This window comes from Dermacentor albipictus, chromosome 1 (assembly GCF_038994185.2).
Source record: "Dermacentor albipictus isolate Rhodes 1998 colony chromosome 1, USDA_Dalb.pri_finalv2, whole genome shotgun sequence".
In the NCBI taxonomy this organism is placed as follows: Eukaryota; Metazoa; Arthropoda; class Arachnida; order Ixodida; family Ixodidae; genus Dermacentor; species Dermacentor albipictus.
In genome coordinates, this window is record NC_091821.1 from 346403769 (window position 1) to 346424408 (window position 20640).

The following is a 20640-nucleotide window of genomic DNA, read 5'->3' on the forward strand; positions in this document are numbered from 1 at the left end:
CGTACTTCTGCAAGTGGTCAATTGCTCTAACGATGACAATAAACGCTGCCCTGTTCACGGCATCCACACAAAAGTAAAAAATTGCATGTGCGATGCAGCCACAGTACAGGCGGGAGGCAGCGACGACCAACGCGACGACGACAATAAGGTGCGTAATGGATGTATACCGTTCGTTCGACAATGTGTTGAATTGCTGCCTTCAGGGAGGAAGCTGCTTTCACCTAGCGGCACGTGGCGCAATCGCGTCAGCAATTTGTGGCCTCCGTGATTGGCATAAGTGATGCCGATCTTAAAGGCGTTATAGTATACATTTCTTGTATCGCTTTATACTCTGCTTGCAATCACCGAAGCCAGCTATGCTGTGCCGTGAATATTTTTTGTTTAATTCAAAAGCTCATTCCAATCAGGAGCAAACACCACTATAACATCCTTTCGACTCTCCTATCTGTGCAATCCCATCGCTCGCATCGTAGGATCCACAGCATCCTGTGCCTGCGCTACATGTTGCAGCATCTGCACCGGCAGGCACAACCTACAGAACACCTAGCACAGCTGCTTCCCGCATCACCAGCGTTGAGAGGCTTGTCATATAAACTCTTGTTTGCAAGATAATGTAGGCTATCGACTGCTGCGCGATCACTTCGATCGGCGGGTTCTGTAGACGATACCTTTCTCCCCTTGCTGGAGCATTGCTTCCGTTACTTGTAAAGGAAGCTGGAGAATGGAGTCTCCATGCATCGTTCAAATGATGTGACTGCCCGGCATCGTTCGTGATCACTGTCGTTAAAGGTATTGCGTATAAAATGTATTGCGTTCATGTATTGCGTCCACACACAAGATTCATTATTTATCATACGCAAATGTAAAAGCGCGAATAGTGGGTGACCGCATGCACCCATTTTTTGGCATCGTCTCTTTTCTGGAGCGATACGCTTGTGCACATCAGCTGTAACGTTAACCAGATTCCTCTACTTTATTTATTTCTCATATAGGAAACTGGTGTGAAGCTCATCGAACCTGCATTATGGCTGGTATTGGAGAGGACACTCCCAGCAACATGACGAGTGAAAGTGATGCAGCCGCTAGCCAGGCGGGCCAGGTACGGCAGTTTATTTCTGCTTTTTTAAACCGAAGCTTTCCCTGCTTAGCCTAGCACCGTTTCGCGTCCGTCTGTCGGTCGGCCAGTATCTCGGCGGATACCGAATGCAAGCCTCCTGCAAGACGACCTTTATAGTAGCACTGCGTGTTGACTGACAAAATAGTGCCAGTGAGTGCACCTCTGTTTTGCGTACTCAAACTATATCATGACATAAAACTTGCACGTATATTGTCACCTCATGGGTATCTCTAAAGCACACTGACCTCTTAATGGAATAGCACATAATGTTGAGCAGGATTCTTTGATGTTCTTCTTTTGGGCTACCCCCATTCTTGCAATTGGACAACTGTTGATGTGCCACTGGATGAATCTTCAACCAACAAAGGAGCGTCAGTTAGATGTACCTCTGTTGTGAAAAATCTAACAAAAGTCGCTACATAAAACATATGATGTCAGTCAGCTCACATATACAGTTATCTCTAAAATGAACAGATGCCTTATCTGAAGTTCTTATATCTGGCCTACCCTGTTTTCGGGCCACTAAGTAGGTGCTCACTCTTGGCCGATCCCACAGAAAGGGTATGTGCCACTGTGACACAAGGGGCATAGAAGCCTTAATAGATGCAATATGTCGAACTACACTTAACCTATCCCCACCATTCTTCCTGGAAAACCTCAAACATAGCCTCTGTCCTCGTGACATTGCTGTGGTGATGACTCGCAGTGTGCATTCACATGAACTGTTTTGTATTTCAGCTTAGCTTGTGCACGGTGTAGTGCTTAAACGTAGCATGAAATTAAGGTTGTGACTTATACAGTGCGTAAACATAAACATTGCATGAGATTATGCATTGCACAGGATGTAAATAAAGAGAATTGTATGCATCACATTTACTTTCATAGCATTTAATTAACCGCTTCAAGAAAGCTTTGTTTCGCAATTTCCAACGTGCGTATTGGATCTGCATAATATTTCTTTCCAACCAGCTCCGGCACAGTGTATTTTCCTCCTCCCCCTTTTTTCTGCCTTTGCCTTTTATCACATTGCTCATAAATGGCACATCAGACATATTTTGTTGCTTAATCCACTAAAACAGCTCTGGGCAAAGTATCACAAAAAATTGCAAACACATGTGTTAGGGCTGCATCTACACACAATAAAGGTTTTCTGGTACTCTTGGTTATCTTCTCCTAGAAAACTAAACAAGGCAAAATCTAAGACCTTTCTAATAATTTTTGTCATGTCCATGGCTACAGGATTGTCTTCGTGTGAGCTGGTTGGTATGTATGGCTAAAGCAAAGCAGTGTGTAAACTTTACATTAAAGAAAGAGACAAACAGTAGGCAATGACAACCAGCCACTTGTGTTATTACCTGTTTGCTTATTTGTTTCAATGGTGCACAAGCAACAGTAAACAACCTATGTAGCGCTGAGCAGGGCCATTGTTGAGGCAACACTACCCAATGTAGGACCAGTGTGTCCCTACATTGGGCCCAAATTGGCCCTGCATCCTGATACACTAGGGGAGAAACACTGTTGACCACACTAAAAGCACAGGATGACAGACGTGCGCATTCCTGTTCATGCAGGAACAGTGTGTGCTCATATGTGTATCTCCATTTTGCCATATTACGAATGCCTTCCAGATCCCACGTTTCCTTCCTTCACAATATTTATTTATAAATAGCATCCTTTGGACATGGGTGTTTCTTTAAGCAAACATGTTTTCATGCAAGTGCATGCCGATACATAATCCTGTTTGTGTTATGTAACAGTGCTCACATGACAAGAAATATTGTAAAAGTACTGCGTGCCATCAACTTTTGCAGCCTGCTTTTCATTTTCTCTATTTACTTTTGGTACAGTGTCGACACCTTTTTGATGTAGGTGTACAAGAAGTTTCCTTGGTGCATTTCTGATTGTGTTTATGAGATTAGCAGCTACTCTGTGAAGGCATTGTTTTCCGGGGCTATGGTAATTTGAGCTAGTGGTCTTCTACATTCTGACACGGTTTAAATAACGCTCCTTAACACACACACACCTGCCTGGAAATGATGGTTGGCCCTTTGTTCATGTGAATTTCTTAACCATGATTTTGCATACACATGCTCAGTGTAAAAAGAACAGGGGCTATGAAATTATTCGTAGATCATTAGCAATTGGTGTTTGTACCTAGATATCTTGCCATTCGCCTTACCTGACTGGCTGCTCTAGAAACGCATCTGAATAATAGCTGATGTCCAGGTCAGGCTTTCAAACTGAGCGTATCTTCTCAGATGCTCAACTGTTGGTAGTTGCTTGTGGAATGCCAGTCCTGATTTCACTGATTGACTGGTAACTGCTGTCAGTCTTTTAACATTTTAAAGTTTAATGCACTCCATTTGTGCCATGGAAATTCTAGAACTTTGCAGACATAAACTTGTCTTATTTTTACTTTATCACTCATCATTACATGATCATTTCATTTGGCTTGAATTTTGTCTGCTACAATTAATTGAGTGCTTGGTACAAGAGCTGAAAAAATGTCCGTTATTCTTTGATATCCTCCCTTCACAGAGCAAATCATTTGGGACTTGCTGTGACCAACATGCTGTTGAGAGCCCTGCAAATGCTTCACCACCAATGAACCGCCGAGGCAGCGATGCCTCACAGTGTCTTACAACCAACGGTGTGCGAGCACGTGGTGACGATTCACTGGCGCCTATTGGATCAAACAGTGGCCAAGTAAGTGCCAAGTTTGTGCCAGGTGTTGATGGCTACAGCACAGTGCTGCAATACTTTTTCATTACTAGAAGTGTGTTTACTCTAAACACATGAATGTGAAATTGAAATAGGCACCATTCTATCTGCTTGTCAGACAATACCATCAGTGCTATAATATTGTGAAAGTTAGCACTGTAATTGCAAATAGCAAATTTAACAATCACCATTGCTTATGGGAGATTGACATTGTCTAATGAATGTTGGGTACAGATGTACCCAACATGCTAGTTTTGCACATGGGATTTCACTGTGAGCAGTTGAAGTGATCACACTTCCAACAACTGCTAACCTCTTTGTCTCATTGGTTACATAGGTGCTGTTCAACTGGCAAGCTTCGAAGAGCACCGTGCAGGAGCGGCTGTCTTTTCTATTCAACAAGGAAATCCTCAGTGACGTACGTTTCCTGGTTGGCCGGGGTGCGCAGCAGCAACGGTTGCCTGCTCACAAGTTTGTACTGTCCGTAGGAAGTGCCGTCTTTGACGCAATGTTTAATGGGGCCCTGGCGACAAATTCGGAAGAGGTGGAGCTTCCTGATGTGGAACCTGCTGCTTTCCTGGCCCTACTCAAGTTCCTGTACTCTGACCAAGTACAGATTGGTGCTGAGACCGTCATGACCACCCTCTACACAGCAAAGAAGTATGCAGTGCCTGCTCTGGAGAAGGCTTGTGTTGACTTTCTACAGCGACAGCTGAGTAGTGACAACGCCTTTCTGCTCCTAGCACAAGCACGGCTATTTGATGAGCCTCAGCTGGCAGCACTCTGTCTCGACACTATTGACAAGTGCACAGCAGAAGCCCTTGCAGCGGAAGGCTTTGTGGACATTGACCGGGACACCCTGTGCGCTGTACTTGAGCGAGACACACTCCGTATCCGGGAGGTGAAACTGTTTGCTGCTTCTGTGCGCTGGGCGGAGGCGGAGTGTGTGAGGACAGGACGTCCTGTCACTGCGGACAACAAGCGTGCTGCTCTGGGTCGGGCACTGTTTCTAGTGCGCTTCCCACTCATGAGCATCGAGGAGTTTGCACTAGGGCCAGCACAAAGTGGCTTGCTGACGGACAGGGAGCTGGTCTCCCTGTTTCTACACCTTACGGTGAACCCAAAACCACCTGTCATGTTTCCGGACAGCCCTCGCTGCTGCATCTTGGGCAAAGAACAGGTGGTGGCACGCTTTCAACAGACCGAGAGCCGTTGGGGCTACTCTGGAACATCTGACCGTATACGGTGAGGTTCATCTGGTTTAGCCTGGTGTAAAGCCACTGGCTCAGTTGTTGCTTCCAATGCACAGACGTGGTACTCAGACGTGTCAGAGGTGTTACTCAAAAAATAGGACATCTGTAGTAACAAGTTTATCGTGAGAGATAAAGAACTAAATGTTATTCTAATATCTAGAAGCATGCTCTAGCATGATTCTACATGCATACATGGGTAGCTGGAACACACTTGAGGTCACTCTTTTGAACATTTCCTTGAAAATAATGTTACAAAGAAATGTTCAGCTGAATTCGTAGCTTACACCTCCATCAGTCTTGCAAGTATACTTGCAAGGCCATGCAAGTATAGGTTTAGTCCATAGCACACAGCCCCTTTATTTTAATTGCGGGCTTTTTTCTGAATGTACAAAAACTTGAGGTCACTCTTTTGAACATTTCCTTGAAAATAATGTTACAAGAAATGTTCAGCTGATTTCGTAGCTTACACCTCCATCAGTACTAGTAGGAGACCTTCACCAGTAGCAGTACACTATGCATATTGAGAAACAGCATGAAAGTATAACGATGGACTTTGAAATTCCAGCACTCGTTGCCTGTGATGGCATAAGTAGTGCCAGTGCTTGACACAAATTATTCCATTATCTATTAGATATAATGAATCCATGGCATTTGAAAATAAATGAAAACTCAACCTGGCAATAATCTGTTTAGTGTGGTCACTAAATGTGTGCTAGACATTTCCTTCCCACCTGGAATCAGGTCTGCACAACAATTTGTGTAATAACAAAATGCAACCCATTAATGTCCTGCTAGTGGGAATTAATGTATGCACTTTTTATTCATGTTATGTGAAGCCACTCACAGAGCAGATGCCTTTAAGGCAACATCTCGTATATATGGTGTCACGAGGCCATGCAAGTACATGTATAAGTTTAGTCCATAGCACACAGCCCCTTTATTTTAATTGCGGGCTTTTTTCTGAATGTAGAAAAAAATAGCCCCCGAAAGGTAGGCACAAAAAATTTAACTTAGTATATTAAAAGTTATCTAAGCACATTCAACAGTAAGAGCTACCAAATGACCAAATAAATATTGTATTTGTACTTTGTATACACGCTCAAGGTTTATTGCTTGTGCATTGCATGCTAAATTGAATGTAATCATGGCTTGCATGACTTACAATAATGTGCGTGATATCTGGAACAATGAATGTCCAGCCGAACCTGGATATAGCGAACCCACATAAAAATAATTATTGTACACATTGAACAGCTGTACAATCCCCTTGGAAAATTATTGTCTGAAATTTTTATTTTACATATTGAATTACTTATGTATCAAACTTTCTTGTGTTCCTCTTCAGATTCGATATATCCAGGTTGGACTGTATCAATAAACAAAAAAGTTTGGATATAAGTACACTGCTACCCACTAGTTTAGCAAAAAATGGTGTGAAAATTTACAATGTAGGCCAAGTGGCACTGCTTGTTTCACATTGCCATGTCTGTGAGCACCCGAGGGTGACGCTGCTGGCAAGTGGATAACACACAGAGCAATGCTCACCCAAGATCCAATTTGTCCAACTGATCTAAGACTGATCCTAAGATCAGTCTCTGTCAGATGGTGACTTTGCCTGACCTTGCAGCCGGTAACAAATTATTAGGTCTCTGCAATTTGGCTGCACTCCCTCAAGCAGTTCTCGAGAGTGTCATGTGTGGTGGCACATACAATCACATTGTGCAAGTGCAGCTGTATGCCTTGTGGCACTTGCAAATCGAGACAAATATAGTGCAGTCCAAATTGAGCAAACAGTGCTCGTCCCATCCTTTTTCTTCGTGTTCCAGGTTGCGCATCTTATGAGTGAAGTCACAGGTGGGGCTGTTAAGAATGGCTAAGTCTTTCCAATGAATGTGCATGTTGGATTGCAAAGAATAGCTTTCTTCTGTTATTGCAATGATCTCTGTTGTGGTTGTACTGCATGATAACATCAAACTGGCACCTGTGAATAGCTGTTCAAACAAAAGGAATTTAGCACATGATGAGCCTTTACCAATGTGTCCTGATAATTATTGAGACATCGAACTTGTAACTCCCTTTCTTATGCAAACTATACTGACTGTTGTAACCTAAGTGTGAGACAGTTCTGTCCGTGCACCGCTAATCAGCTATTGCTACACCATGTCTGCTACCAAGAGTTAACACTGTGTCTGCACTTCCAAAGTAGCTAAGGTAGAGGACTGTGGGCTCCTTCTAAACTGTCTCTCACACAATGCCAAACTGAAGCATGTGGCAGCACATGCTGTTCTGATAAATTAGAGCAGAGTGCGGCCAAATAGAAGAGGCCTATTTAGTTCTTTCAGTATAGACAAATTTAAGCTGAATCTATTTGGCTTAATATAAGTTATTATTATCCTCACAATCTAAGTTGAGACTTAATATGGGTGTCAAACAACGCACTTTTGATTGCAATCGAGCCCGATCCGGATTGGATTTCTCAATTGCAATTGACTTCTTCGCTCAATCTGTGGAAGGGAGCCAATCACGGTAAAGAGTTTTGATCCAAATCGAGGTCAACCACGATTGAAAGCGACCATTTGACACTGGTATAATTCATTGTGTGGAGAAATCTTGAGGGCTGGCTGGGTGCACTGACCTTTGAACCATCATGTTTACCTTCCCTTCCCTCAGGTTTGCAGTGGACAGGAAGATCTTTGTGCTCGGCTATGGATTATATGGGTCTATTCATGGCCCTTCGGACTATGATGTCAACATTCAGCTCATTCAGACAGGCTCTGGCCAAGTGCTTGGCTCACATGATACAAGCTTTAATAGCGATGGATCACCAACCAGATTTCGTGTGCTCTTCAAGAGCCCAGTGGAAGTGACTCCCAATGTCAACTACACAGCTTGTGCCACACTCAAGGTCAGTAAACATTTGCACTTTTTTTAGCTGTCTAGCACTACATAATATGGTGGGTACAACTGACATAACTATAATATACTGTCAAAAGTGTAGTGCACAAGCATAGCACTTCGTTTTAAGCATTCCAATTCTTTTCCTGCTACTTTGCTTTAAGCGAACCTGCCACGGTAGCTCAGGGGCTATGGGGTTGCATGGTTCGTGGGGTCATGGGCTCAATCCTCGTCGCAGCAGCCACATTCGTGTGGGGGCGGCATGCATAATTGCTCATGTACGTTACATTGGGTGCACAGGTGCACATGAAAAAAATCCTAGGTGGTCAGAATTAATATGGAGGCCCCCACTATGGCATGCATCATAATCAGATCTTAGCTTTGGCATATAAAACCCAGAATTTGTTATTATTATTATTTGCTGTGAGTGAATGTTATCTCTAAATTCAGTTATTTAAAATATTTCTGGTATTTCTGACCTGAACTCTAAAATCTGTGCTTCCAAATTACACCTTTCTGTTTACTAAAATATCCATATGTACTGGATGATAAGCTTTTAATTTGTGCTATTCAACATGCTACAAATATTTGGTAGGAAAAAGTCTGATGACCCACCATGGTGGCGCAGTAACTATGGGATTGTGCTGCTAAGCCTGAAGACGCGGGGCGAAATCCCAGCTGCAGCAGCTGCACTTCGATGGGGGCGAAATGCAACAACACCTGTGTACCGTGCATTGGGTGCACGCTCAAAACCCCCCAGTGGACGAAATTAATCTGGAGTCCATCACTACGATGTGCCTTATAATCATATTGTGGTTTTGGAACATATAACCCCAGAATTTAATTTTAATTAAAAGGTCTGATGAACTGAATGAGAGTAGTCTGTTCCCCACCATTACTGTGTGATTTTAAAAATAAGGAATAATTAAAGGAGAGAGAGAGAGAGAAAGAAAGAAGCAGCAGTCATTGCCAACATGCTAAAAAATTTTTCACATAGTATTTTCTATGTTTCTTTGCTGCTAGAAGCACTACAATAAATCAAGGTTGTGGGTTCGAACCCAACTGCGGCAGTCGAATTTTGATGGAGGCAAAATACAAAAATGTTCATGTATCATGTATTGAGTGCATGTTGAAGAACACCAGGTGGTCAGAAATAATCCAAAGTTCCCCAATACAGCATACTTCATAATAAGATTGTGGTCTTAGGATGTAATACCACGGAATTTAATGTTTTTTAACAAAGACCGATGGTCAACGTCAGATGATGCTCCCCTTCAGCAGTGCTGCATTTGCATCCTCTTCATGCAAGGGAGATCTTAGCTTGCATGGTCTAGGTGCAGATGTTGCCCGTGAGCCCACTTCAGAACTTTTTAAAATGTGATGAAAAGACGAAATGCAGAGGAACGACAGGACAAGGCGCTTCTGAGCTTACTATTCTATCCTTGGAAACCCAAATGACACCTAGCCCATTGAAAAAGAACACGAATTCTTTGCTCAGGGCACTACACATTGAACATAGTGGAAGCAAATAATCTGCACATGAGAATCTGATGGCACAGGAACCACCATCTTCGCCACAGTAGCATCAAATGGGGAACTGCTGGAAAATACTGTAGGGTGTTCAAACACTGTGTCAATTTTAACAGAACACTTGCTCTGAAGTGGGGAGGTAGGCATGGTTGTAGTATATATGAAATGACTGGGAAAATCGAACCTTCTGGAACATGCATGGGCATGTATATGTAACTGTGCAGTGTCACAATGGTGACCTTGCAGAAACTTATTGCCATTGCATCTTCACCTCGTCTTTAGAATGTTAGGTAGCCCATTAGTATTCTTAGTTAGAATTCAATCAGCTTTCTGTGTTTCTTCGAAACCGGACGTATTTCTGCCAAATGTCTGCCTTTGACCCTTGTTTAACGTGCAGCTGGTTGAATTTTGGCGTTACACTGTTTAAGGCTAGGAATGGTTGGTTAACGTTGAGATATGAGCATTAAATCTGTATAGCTCTGTGAAAGTGCAGTTACTGTACCGTAACATGTCAGCCTTTTCATCCTCTTTTTTTGCTGACCTCAGTGAATCTCTTCCATGAAAAACAGTGGGCTGTTTTCATCATGTTCGAACTGATAGCCTAACCAGGCACACTAATGACAAAGCAACCTTCTTCTCCCTGCAGGGACCAGACTCTCATTATGGAACAAAGGGCTTGCGCAAGGTAACGCTCGACTGCCCTCGTGGGAGCAAGGTTACGTTCCAGTTCACCTATGCTGCTGGAAACAACAATGGCACCTCTGTTGAAGATGGCCAGATTCCAGAGATCATCTTCTTCACATAGTGCACCTGGCAGGAATGGCAGTACTGTGCCGATGCATTTAAGACAGACTCCAAAGCAGCGTTGTAACTTAATCTGTTCCTGAGGACTACAATTGGGAAACTGTATGGATGCCTCAGTATTACCTCGAGCCAAAGGTTGGTTGGCTCGAGGCAGAGTTGGTTGTGGTAGGGATGATCTGCATATGTAGGATTGGAACTGCATACCTTTGTCAAGTTATGTGAGTGAGTCTAGATTTTGATTTTTTGTCACTGTTACCATCAGTAGTCATTAGTGCCCATACCATGGAATGGCATTGCTTTCCACCTCTCAAGAGTTGTGTGCAAGCAGTGTAGAGCATCAAGCAGTGACAGAAGGCCTACTGTTAGGAGCGTGTGAATGCTGGTTTTCGAAAGCGAATCAAATGGAATAGTTATGGTACTTAGTTGGATATAACTTAATGTTTTTGCATACTTTTCAATTACGTTGAAATATTTTTCAGATAGGGAACACAGTTGCACTGGTCTTTAAACTGAAAGACGTCAAAGCACCTTGACCCCCCTTTACTCGATCTTAAGGTGGGCTTTGTTGGCTTTGAAATCTACGAGGTTATAGGTTAACTTGCTATTTTATATGCTTGTTAAACACAAGTAAAGTTTCAGGTGTTTGACAGCATGCATTAAGATAGGGAATGTTTAAGAGAATGATGAAAAAGTTTTAAGCAGAGATTTAGTTTTTGACTGCAACATTACTTCATTAGTGATTCCTAAACAGCACTATATAATTCTGAATATGAATGAGGAGCATCAGAATACAAGGTTCTTTAACACAAAATGCATTTGCATGTTCTCATTATTTTCAGCAACATGAAATATATGTGACCATGTTTTTCTTTTTTTTTTCTTTTGAGAAGATAATGAAGTTAATGGTATTTATTATGTTTGAATGTCGTTAAATATGTACACACCCCTAGCTCTGGGCATAGTGGGACCTGTGGGAAATAAGTGCTGGCAGGTGTTGCTGTGCATGTATATAGAAATGCTGTTTCACTCTGTGCAGTTGTAATCACATTGATATACATGGAATTGTTGATGGATGAACTCGGACAGTACTGCTGACCAAGCCAACTCAAAGGACTGTTGTGCTGCTATGTGCTGTGGGTGAATCTCTAAACGTGGTTTTGAAAAATCTTGCCACAATGTTATTGTCAGGAGCACTACAACCTGGACAGTAGTGTGTTTGCTTTTATTTATTTGAGTTATGTTTTGAAATTTAATTTCACAGACTGTACCCAACAACTCTGTGTGGAACATGGCATATGGACCGGTGAGCATTGTGCAGCATTATCACTCAGGCACATGCTTCCCAGTGAAACTTTGTTACTCTACATATTTATGTATCAGTTGCTCACTTGTATATTTTTCATCTAGTCTCCTGTACCTATTGCAGGGCTTTCCCTTCTTTGTTCCTTAAAAAAATATTTTAAAAAATCTGCAATTGCAAGTTGCTTGTTTCCTGAAATGTACATTATATGCTTTATCAAACTGACCCACTCCTACACTGTATCCTTTAGAGCAATTCGTGTCACCACGGCATCTAGTAAGCTGCCCACGGTGAGTTCCTCCTCAGTCACCTTGAAAAGTTTTGCAAGTGCCTGAGAGTTGGTGAACTGTGGAATATTGTCCAAGGGCAGCTGACGGCCCTTGATGCGTTCCATGAGTGTTTTGAGGTTGCTGTCTCCTGGGTCATCAAGGCGCACAACAACAATTGTCGAGTCGGTGTCCTGCGCACCCATCTGGCGTAATGAGTCGCCAATGCTGCCAGTGGGCCCCAGAACATAGAGAATCTCGGAGAGCAAGCTTCTTGTTTTCATGCGGCCACTGGAATGATTTGCCAATGCCTTGGCAACTGCACACTGCACTTGGAAAATGTCTGCCACGAGAGATGCCCTGATGAGACACACTTGCAGGCTTCCACTTAGCACCAGCTGCCGGAGTTCGCTACAGTTTGTCACGTCACCAAAGAACAGGATGGATGCCATGCTCTTCCCCTCCCGGTTGTGCATAACAAACTCCATTGAGCTGCAAGCTGAAAAGATACGCTCTGATGATTTTGCAAGTAAGGCTACTAGCAGTGAATGAGAAATCTGGACACTGTAGCACCCTTGTCATTTTTAGGCATCTGATTGCGCCAGAAATACTTATGCTTTCCATTTTTTAACACTAATGATTAAGAGAAATTTGTACTGCTCAAGCAGCAAAAATAATGTGCGTTGGTGGGGCACACAGTTGCGGGCTTGCACGATAATAGTGAAGCTCGTCAAGTCTGCCTATTTTTCACATTTGTAATGTCAGTACTGCAATTCACTGCCGTGAATCGCCATTCCCTGATTGACAATTAGGTGCTGTAACTTCGCAGAACGAAAATGAAGGACAAAACAGAAGAGAAACAACATGCAGAAATGCAAACTTCCGACTAAAGGTTTGTTTCTGATAAAGTAAAATTTATACATAAGAAGCCATATGCACGAACCACCATTACAATCGCATAAAGGGACAAAAGCCAAACCAACAAGAACTGCTTGACGGTATGAAAAAAAAACTTCAAAGTTCAAGTAACATGCCAGAATGTATTTGTCAGCCATTGCCTACACATGCGACACCTATTTAGCACAATTCCTTGCTTGACAAGGCGATAATGGCACACTAGCCCACTGATGATCTCCAATGGCCATTTCTGTAGCTTTTGACTATTTCTCTCATCCACTGGTCAGCATGTGAATATAGGAATGATGCAGTTTTCAAACTCTGCTTTACACACACAGCTACTGCAGTTCATCACCACATATCCTTGTAATACATTATGAATGTTTTAGCTGGGTTTGCGAAGGTGGGAATTTAGGCAACGCCCAGTCTGTCCAACACATCGGTTACTTCATGAGAGAGGGAAAGTATATATTGCAGTATTTTTGCACTCTGCAAAATGGACACCAATGCTTCATAGAGCATTCTGACTCTTAATTGGCAATTGGGCTTGTCATTTTGCACTCATGCAGACAGTGTGTGAGTGTGCTGTCTATCACCTTGTCAAGCAAGGAATTGCACTCTCTAAGTGTCGCATGTGTAGGCGATGGCTGGCAGATTCTTGCACATTACTTGAACTTTGTCATTTTTTTTCCTTCTTCATAACATGCGGCAGTCCTTGCTGGTTTGTTTTTTGTCCCCTTATGCAACCTGCGATACACTAGTGGTGCAGGTCGAGGCACCTCTCCTTTATGGCTCTGTCACTTTATGCGATATTAAAGTGGCTCACGCGCAAGGCTTTTCATGTATAAATTATATTGTATCAGAAATAAGCCTTTAGTTGGAAGTTAGCGCTTGTTTATGTTTTACCTCTTCTGTTACGTCCTTCATTTTCACGCTGAGAAGTTACAGCATGAAATAACACCTAGCCCAATCTGTAAAACTAAAAATTACAGCATGATGTGATGCACAAAAACGAGACTCATGTTTGCTGCACAATAAATTGTCTTGCATGTGATTTACTGGTAAATGAAAAGTGCAGTGCAATAAGTGGGAACAAAATTGCACGAATGTTTCTGTAGGCCTCATGCTCTGCACTTTCAATCCGTATGTGTGGTGCCATCTACAGCAAGAAGAGGCAAAAACCACATTTTCTCGGTGTGCAGCCATGCAGTGTTTAGTTTGACACTTCATAGTGAAATGTGGAGTGGTGGCAGAAAAATAAGCACTTCTTTGTGCTGTTGTAACTAAGGATTTCACAAATATTAAATAGAAACTGCCTTAAAGCTGCCAAAGGCAGAAGGGCTGTATGACACGTGTATTTCTATTGATCGACGAGATAGAAAATGTCTCTAGAACCCGTTGACCCTTTTATGATAGTGAAGCCGATTATCTCGTTGAAAATTTCTGGGTGCTTTTCTTTTGTACAGTCAGCACGGACATTTATGCATCGGAGAAATTATAAACGGTATGGGCCACTTTTAGTGGACTACACTGTAGCTTGTTGGCACGGGAGGGGGCGTTGCGCTAGCAAAAATAGAAGCTACCTTCTAGAGCACGTGTTCTCCTAGCACTTGGAGCACAGTTTTCATTCTGTAATCATAGTGCTGGAGAGCAATGCATGCAATGCATTTACGCAATAAAATGCAGACAGAATTCAAAGATGCACTGCCTCATTTTCCTAAAGTGATTTAAATGAGTGTTTTCCAATATAATAATTTTAAATAGAATGGAAACAGACTACACCAAATGTTAAGTGCTCAAATGTTAATTCTCAGCATTGCTACTGATGGATCTCATGCACTTTCAAACCAGGTGAGAGTGACAAAATGCAATGTTTGTTAGCTTTCTGGAGTCACAAACGTGATCTTGTATTGCAATTCCAAAAAGAGCACACCTAGAGTAGACAAAATGTTTATTGACCAATCGCCAAGCCGTAGTACTGATGCGTGTCGTGCACTTTCGAAACATATTTGGCAAAGGTAAAATGCAATGTTGGTCTTTTGAAGTTACAAACAGGTAACCAACCCGCACAAGCGTGCTCTGCGTGACGCATTCACTAGGCTATTTATCCGTAGCAGAAATATATGTGTCGCCAAACCAGTCACTGCAAGCTTGCACCTGCTAGCTGATCCGCGCACAAAGTACTGCGAGGTTACGCTATGCTAGACTGTAACCGACGCTTTCTATTCTAAGGCGCGCAGCGCCGGCAGCTCTGCATTCTCGCGCCTCTGACAAAATACGCGCGGCGCACGGAACCTTCGGAATGTGCGCAACTCGCCTGGCAGGTGGCGGGCGTCGTCAAGAAGCGGTAGCAGTGCACGAGGACTAGACTAAAATTGTGCACGCTCGTCAAGCACATGTAGCCTGTCATGCGCGGAAATCGGGAAGATGAAAAACCGCAAGGCTCTACAGACAAACTGTAGTATCTGTGTGTGTATGCGTAACAGACGCGTAGAAAATAACGATTTCCCATATGCCAGATCAATTAAGTACTACATACCAAATCCGCGCATAATCACGCACGTTACTGCGCTGACTGCTTGGGAGGTACACGGATAAGCGTGCTGAGCATGCACATAAGCGTGCAGATGGGTGATAACTTTTGCATTTTATAAAAGCGAGGAAGGATAGAGGCACATATTGTTGTTTTCCTTTCTCTCCTCCTCGCTTTTTTTACCATAGACGTGCACAAAAGGAGGCCAGGGATGCCCGGCGCGCACTGTTGGCTAAGCGGTGGCGCAAATTGCGCGAGGCAGGAAACGTGACACTCGTCTCAAAGGGCACCAAAGAGGCATGCAAAAAGCGGCACACGCCTCGAGAACAGTGACGAGCATAGGCCACTGCTGGGTGAGAACGTGCAAGAGTAGATTTACGGAACTAGTCGCTTATTTTAAGTAACATGTCCATTCTGAGGCCATCTGCGATTGGTCGCTTCGTGAAATCTATCGAGCGCTGGTTAGGTAGAACCAGTGGAACAACACAATGCAAACGGCCGTGGATACGTGGGTTATCTCCTGTTTAAAAAAGCGCACGTTGACACAGCACTTTATGTAATGGTTAGAAATGTAACATTTTCCAGCATATATCATGTCGATCGAAGTCGTGGCTTACTTCGTTAGCTTTCTCGAAGAACCTCTTCGTCTGCTCCGCCAGTGCTCATCGGATAGAAGCCGTCTGTTACGTCTGTATTGAAGCCTCAGAGCAAGCCGCGCGAAGCCGGAGTTTATGTATTTGTTTTCGTTAACTTACATGTCACGTCTAAACAGTTTTGTGAAAATAAACTTTTATATAAGTTATTGGTAAGCAGTTCTGAACTTTGATTGTTCGCTGATTGGTTAAACGTACCACATACGGATACCTGTGGATACGTTTAGATCCAAAACAAGTTCGAAGCCTCAGACGCATGTGTAAAAGACAGACGACTACTTGTTCAGTTTTTTAAGCGTCAGCTTGCTGGTGATTGCAGCAGGAGTTCATTTATCAGCATCCAGTTGCCTTCGTAGCTTCTTTGCGGCTGCCAGACGCTTGCTTTATTTTAATACAACGAGGATAGGTCAATCGAATGATCCCCTCTCATCGTTAGACGGTAATTCAATGCTTGGCTCACAACTTTGCATAGCTAGGAGATTTTTGCATAACCTATATATTTGTCACCGTGCATTCAACTTGGTTATTTAAAGTGCATACCAATTTGTGGCCGGTGCTTTAATGTGTCGGTTAACACATCCCTTTCTGTCCTAGAATATTATGGATATTGCTACGGAGTGCGCCCATGCAAGGGAATGCCGTTCACTAGTTTAGGATGCCGTCTACTGTCTTTTACTGCGATAGCGATTATATCACGGTCGGCGTCGCCATCGTCGTGAGGTTCTGTGTGAGTGAACGCGTGTGACGGTGAACCGGTGAACGCGGTTCAATCTCGCGTGCGCGAGCGAGGAACCCGGCCCGGATAAAGCCCGTGATGCGTGCAGTTATAAACGATGGTGAGGCATCACCCCCGCGCAGGGGGGTGATGCCTGACCCCCCTGCGCGAGGCAGGGGGGTGAGGCGAGGGAGGAGGGGCGTTCTCTAGCGGCTGCTAGGGTGCCTCGTTGTCCTCGCCCGCCGCTCCGTACAGAGTGGAGACAACCGCGGCATCTACTACGGCGTTGGCCACGCGAATCGCGGACGACGTAGGGTCGCGTTGTCGGCGCTCGTATGCCTTGAAAGCGATCGGCGACGTGGCTAGAGTGCGCGCCCGCGCGAACCTAATCTTGAACGCAATCTGCGATGTCTGCATAGTGCGCGTAATGCCGGTAGCTTCGTATGCGCTGTGCTTTCGACGTTTCGTTCGCGCTGAAGCGAGACATGCATGAAGGTCAACTCGCTTGCTGCTGCTGCGATTCCTCACACCATCCTGATGTTAACAGCGGAAAACGTAGAAGGGACACGAGACAAGAAGACACCACAGTGCTTGTGGTGCCATCTTTTCATCGTCTCGTGTCCCTTGTACGTTTTGCGCTGTTAACACCAGGATGGACGCCCAAACTGCTATTTCTCACTCCATAATTTTCACAGTAATTTTCTGTGCTCATCGAGCAAGATGGGTTCATGTTTACGTGTGCTCACATGACACCGTGCTGGTTAACTTAGTTAAAACATGTTGACGGGCTAGTTGGTTTGAATCCATAATAGAATGTGTAAGCGCGACTGAACAAGGCTGTAGAAAGAAGCAGACTCACAAAGACGCCGCTGTCTCTGTGTGTCTCTTTCTTTCTATGTCCTCGTTGAATCGCGCGTACACATTCTATCATTGTTAATTTAGTTAGTAAGCGAATGTTTGCAAGTTTATACGGCCGATGAAACTACTATCCTTACTTTGTACAGCTATCTACTAATTTGCTATTGCAATCGGTGCTTCGTCTTCATGGCGGTACTGCAAATTTTTCTGCTCTCTATGGAGAGTAATATGTCCCATGTCTTCTCATTGTTTCCATGAATCATTCTGTGATCTTTGCTTGAAAATAAAACCATAGCGGGATTAATACACGTATCGTGCATGTATTGAAAAAAAAAAAAAAGAAAGTTCCATTTGGTGTTCAATTTTCTTGAATGCATGTGACAGTGGTCTCTAGTCTTTTCTGATTGCCTATTTTTGTATTCCCTGTGCTCTGCCAAGCAATGACGAGCATCTTGAAGCCTAAGGTGTTGCTCCCTGATCAAATTGGCAAGCCTCAAAACCACAAGTGCATAGCGCCAGGTTGCCCGAGCATTGGAGAACGCAGACGTGTGCGTTATTTCCGTCTGCCTTCAGATGAGCAAAGGCAAGGCCACCCTACTTTTCTTTTCCATTTCGTTCTTGAAATTGTAGGGTTATGTGTTCATAGTAATGGTATCATTTGCCTCTTTAAACATTATGAATATATATTCGGAACTTGTTTCGAACTGGTCTCATCGAACCAAATAGTTTATTTCTTTCAGAGCTGACTGACATAATTTTTCTGTATCAATATGTTGTGCTATGATTACTATGAAAATGTGTTCTTGGGTTCACTAATGACTGCCCCGTCTTTTTTTTTCCCCTCTCTCTTTTTTTATTTGCATTACGCAAGCCAGCAAGAATGTAACCCTACCCACATTCTCTTTAATCCACGCAGTCATCTCTCAGTCTCTTAACATGTTATGCCTATTACCAGAACATCAGCACCGCAATGTGCAGTGGAATTTGTTTTGCATGGACTTTGAGAGGGAGGATGTCACAAACTTTCCTGTCGCATGCAGACGCAACCAGTGGCTTGCAAATTGCAATCGTCAAGACCTCAAGAGCCACCCTGAAAAGAGCCTGTACACCAGAGTGTTGTGCCAGCTTCATTTCCACGACTCGCAGTTCATGAATGCACACACCTACCAGCGCCTCATCTGGAATGCTGTTCCAACATTGTTTGGCAAAGATGTACGCAGGCTGGAAGACTTTGAGCCTAATGAGGGAGCTGGTAAGATTCAGTGTATAAATTGCATTAAGCCGTAAATGAGGCTTTTAGTAAAAAATATATTTGTTTTTGTGACTTTAATCAAAATAAATATTTTAAAGCAAGCCACCTGTGGAACACTTCCAAGCAGGTCACACATCTTCAAATTGCTGTTTGTTGCACATATACCTGTCTATTTTACATTCTAACATTAGGTTTGTCTGCTGATTACATGTGGAGGCAAGATGGAGGCAAATATTTCATATTTGGTTGAAGCAAGCAACCCAACAGTGGCCAAGCCATTGGCACTGACATGTGGCACTTGCAAATAAGCGTAGCCAATTCTGCATAATGTTGCAACTAGGCGCACATTGTGCCCTCTCCTACTAGCTACCCCTCAATAGCAGAAGGTAAAAACTGCTTGAATAGTTTTTATTGGTTCACTGTATCCTTTTGCAAGGTTATATTGTATAGATCATAACAGTAAATTTTTTTTTTGAGCATGTATAACTCATTCACCAATGTTGCTTTCCTCTTGCATGTGCATATGTGTGTGTGCATACTCGTGTCTACAGTTTTGTTCCTTTTAATGTTTTTTTCACTTTACACTCTGTACTTGTGCAGTGAGAGTGGACCATGCATACACTGCGCCAACGCCAGGATTACCACTAACATCATCTCCACTATCAGCATTACCACCAGCACCACTGGCACCAGCACCACCATTGGCTGATTCACTGCGCCACTATGTAGCTCTCTGTGCTGAGCTTAAGATCAAGTTGGCTGAGAAGGACAGGCAGCTAAAGGCCCTGGAGAAGTGCACTGATGGCATTGTGGACAGTGTTATTCGTCAAGTCAAGATGTTGCCATCTGAGAAACAGCAGCAACTGGTCAGTGCTCTCACTCCATTTGTGAACTTGAGCAAAGATGAAGGTAAGTGTGATTTCTTTTGTGTGTCATTGTAGTGGCCAGTGACAGGGAGTGTCAGAGTCAGTTTATTCATATCAGTAGTAAAGTAGAAGTTACAAGAGATGTGTATTCAGGAGGAAGTCATTGGAGCTTGAATTGGGATCTCCTGTGCACGATGACAAGAATTACATGTAACAGCAGTGACAACACTTGTGAAACTTGTAACTGTAAAATCCTACAAAATGTTACAATGTACGAGTGATCAAAATACATCATATGGCTATGAATAAATTGTGAGAAGTGAAAAAATTTATAGGTACAATAATTCAGTAACCAAAAGAATGTCAATGCAATACTGCAGGAAAATAAAAAAATAAAAACATGGCAAATTAAATATATTAAAAACAGCGAATGCTATAGTATAGGAAGGTAAAATTATTTTTCAGTAGCTAAAAGAAGCTTTTTAGTTCTGTTTGAAATCTTCGAGCTTTTTGCAATTTTAGAGGTAATGGTTGGGTGTTCCAGAGTGGTAAGGCTGAAAAATGTACCAACTATATGCTATAGTTGGTTCGAACACATTCTAAAATGAAGTTCATACTCTATACAAAACATATTGATGTTTTTTTGATGGTGGCTATACCGGAACATTATTGTTTAATACCTGAAAATAGAAATGGCAAAGTTATATTTAACAATATCAGTTACACTCAGAATATTATTAGCTCGTAATTGAATTATGCAGGTGTTGTGTGAGGAAAATATTATTTATACAAATTGCTTAATTTTCATTTGCTTGCAGTGACATTAGGTGATTGCTGTAAGTGTTACCCTGTGATACTATTTTTCAGTTAATATGAGGGAGAACAAAAGCGCAATAAAGCAACATGGAGTTGATAGTGAAAAGCATCAGTGAGCTTTAATTAAAGCATGTATTTTCCATGCCATCCTTTAAAAAGGAAGC

General features: G+C 42.9%; 3 protein-coding genes across 4 annotated transcripts in view; 2 read left to right on the plus strand and 1 right to left on the minus strand.

Annotated features, from left to right (window-relative positions):
* Window positions 1-11845, plus strand: LOC135918103 (BTB/POZ domain-containing protein 2-like). Of its 2 annotated transcripts, none has more exons than XM_065451857.2 (6): window positions 1-148; window positions 993-1099; window positions 3656-3823; window positions 4176-5083; window positions 7762-7996; window positions 10163-11845. In XM_065451857.2, exons 2-6 carry the CDS (start codon window positions 1025-1027, stop codon window positions 10319-10321), a joined length of 1545 nt encoding a protein of 514 aa, XP_065307929.1. In that variant the 5' UTR covers window positions 1-148; window positions 993-1024; the 3' UTR covers window positions 10322-11845. The 2 variants fall into 2 exon arrangements, with proteins under 2 accessions (XP_065307929.1, XP_065307862.1); XM_065451790.1 differs by lacking the exon at window positions 1-148 and adding an exon at window positions 321-789.
* On the minus strand, window positions 11794-16083 carry LOC135918551 (EKC/KEOPS complex subunit TPRKB-like). Its single transcript, XM_065452193.1, has 2 exons — window positions 15934-16083; window positions 11794-12385 (listed from the first exon to the last, which is right to left on the minus strand). Exon 2 carries the CDS (start codon window positions 12372-12374, stop codon window positions 11853-11855), a length of 522 nt encoding a protein of 173 aa, XP_065308265.1. The 5' UTR covers window positions 12375-12385; window positions 15934-16083; the 3' UTR covers window positions 11794-11852.
* LOC135918251 (uncharacterized) overlaps window positions 15651-20640 on the plus strand; it is a 13549-nt gene continuing 8559 nt past the window's right edge. The window contains exons 1-4 of the mRNA XM_065451946.1: window positions 15651-15669; window positions 17981-18125; window positions 18583-18794; window positions 19395-19703. Of these exons, the coding sequence (XP_065308018.1) occupies window positions 17983-18125; window positions 18583-18794; window positions 19395-19703 (664 nt within the window). The 5' untranslated portion in view covers window positions 15651-15669; window positions 17981-17982. The remainder of the gene's footprint in view (window positions 15670-17980; window positions 18126-18582; window positions 18795-19394; window positions 19704-20640) is intronic.

What these genes read in the sequence shown, in the direction of transcription:
- LOC135918103 (XM_065451857.2), top strand. Translation starts at nt 1,025, where the DNA reads ATGGCTGGTATTGGAGAGGACACTCCCAGCAACATGACGAGTGAAAGT. An exon ending in CCGCTAGCCAGGCGGGCCAG is followed by an intron (nt 1,100 to 3,655) that starts GTACGGCAGTTT and finishes CTCCCTTCACAG; the next exon opens with AGCAAATCATTTGGGACTTG. An exon ending in TTGGATCAAACAGTGGCCAA is followed by an intron (nt 3,824 to 4,175) that starts GTAAGTGCCAAG and finishes TTGGTTACATAG; the next exon opens with GTGCTGTTCAACTGGCAAGC.
- LOC135918551 (XM_065452193.1), bottom strand. Translation starts at nt 12,374, where the DNA reads ATGGAGTTTGTTATGCACAACCGGGAGGGGAAGAGCATGGCATCCATC.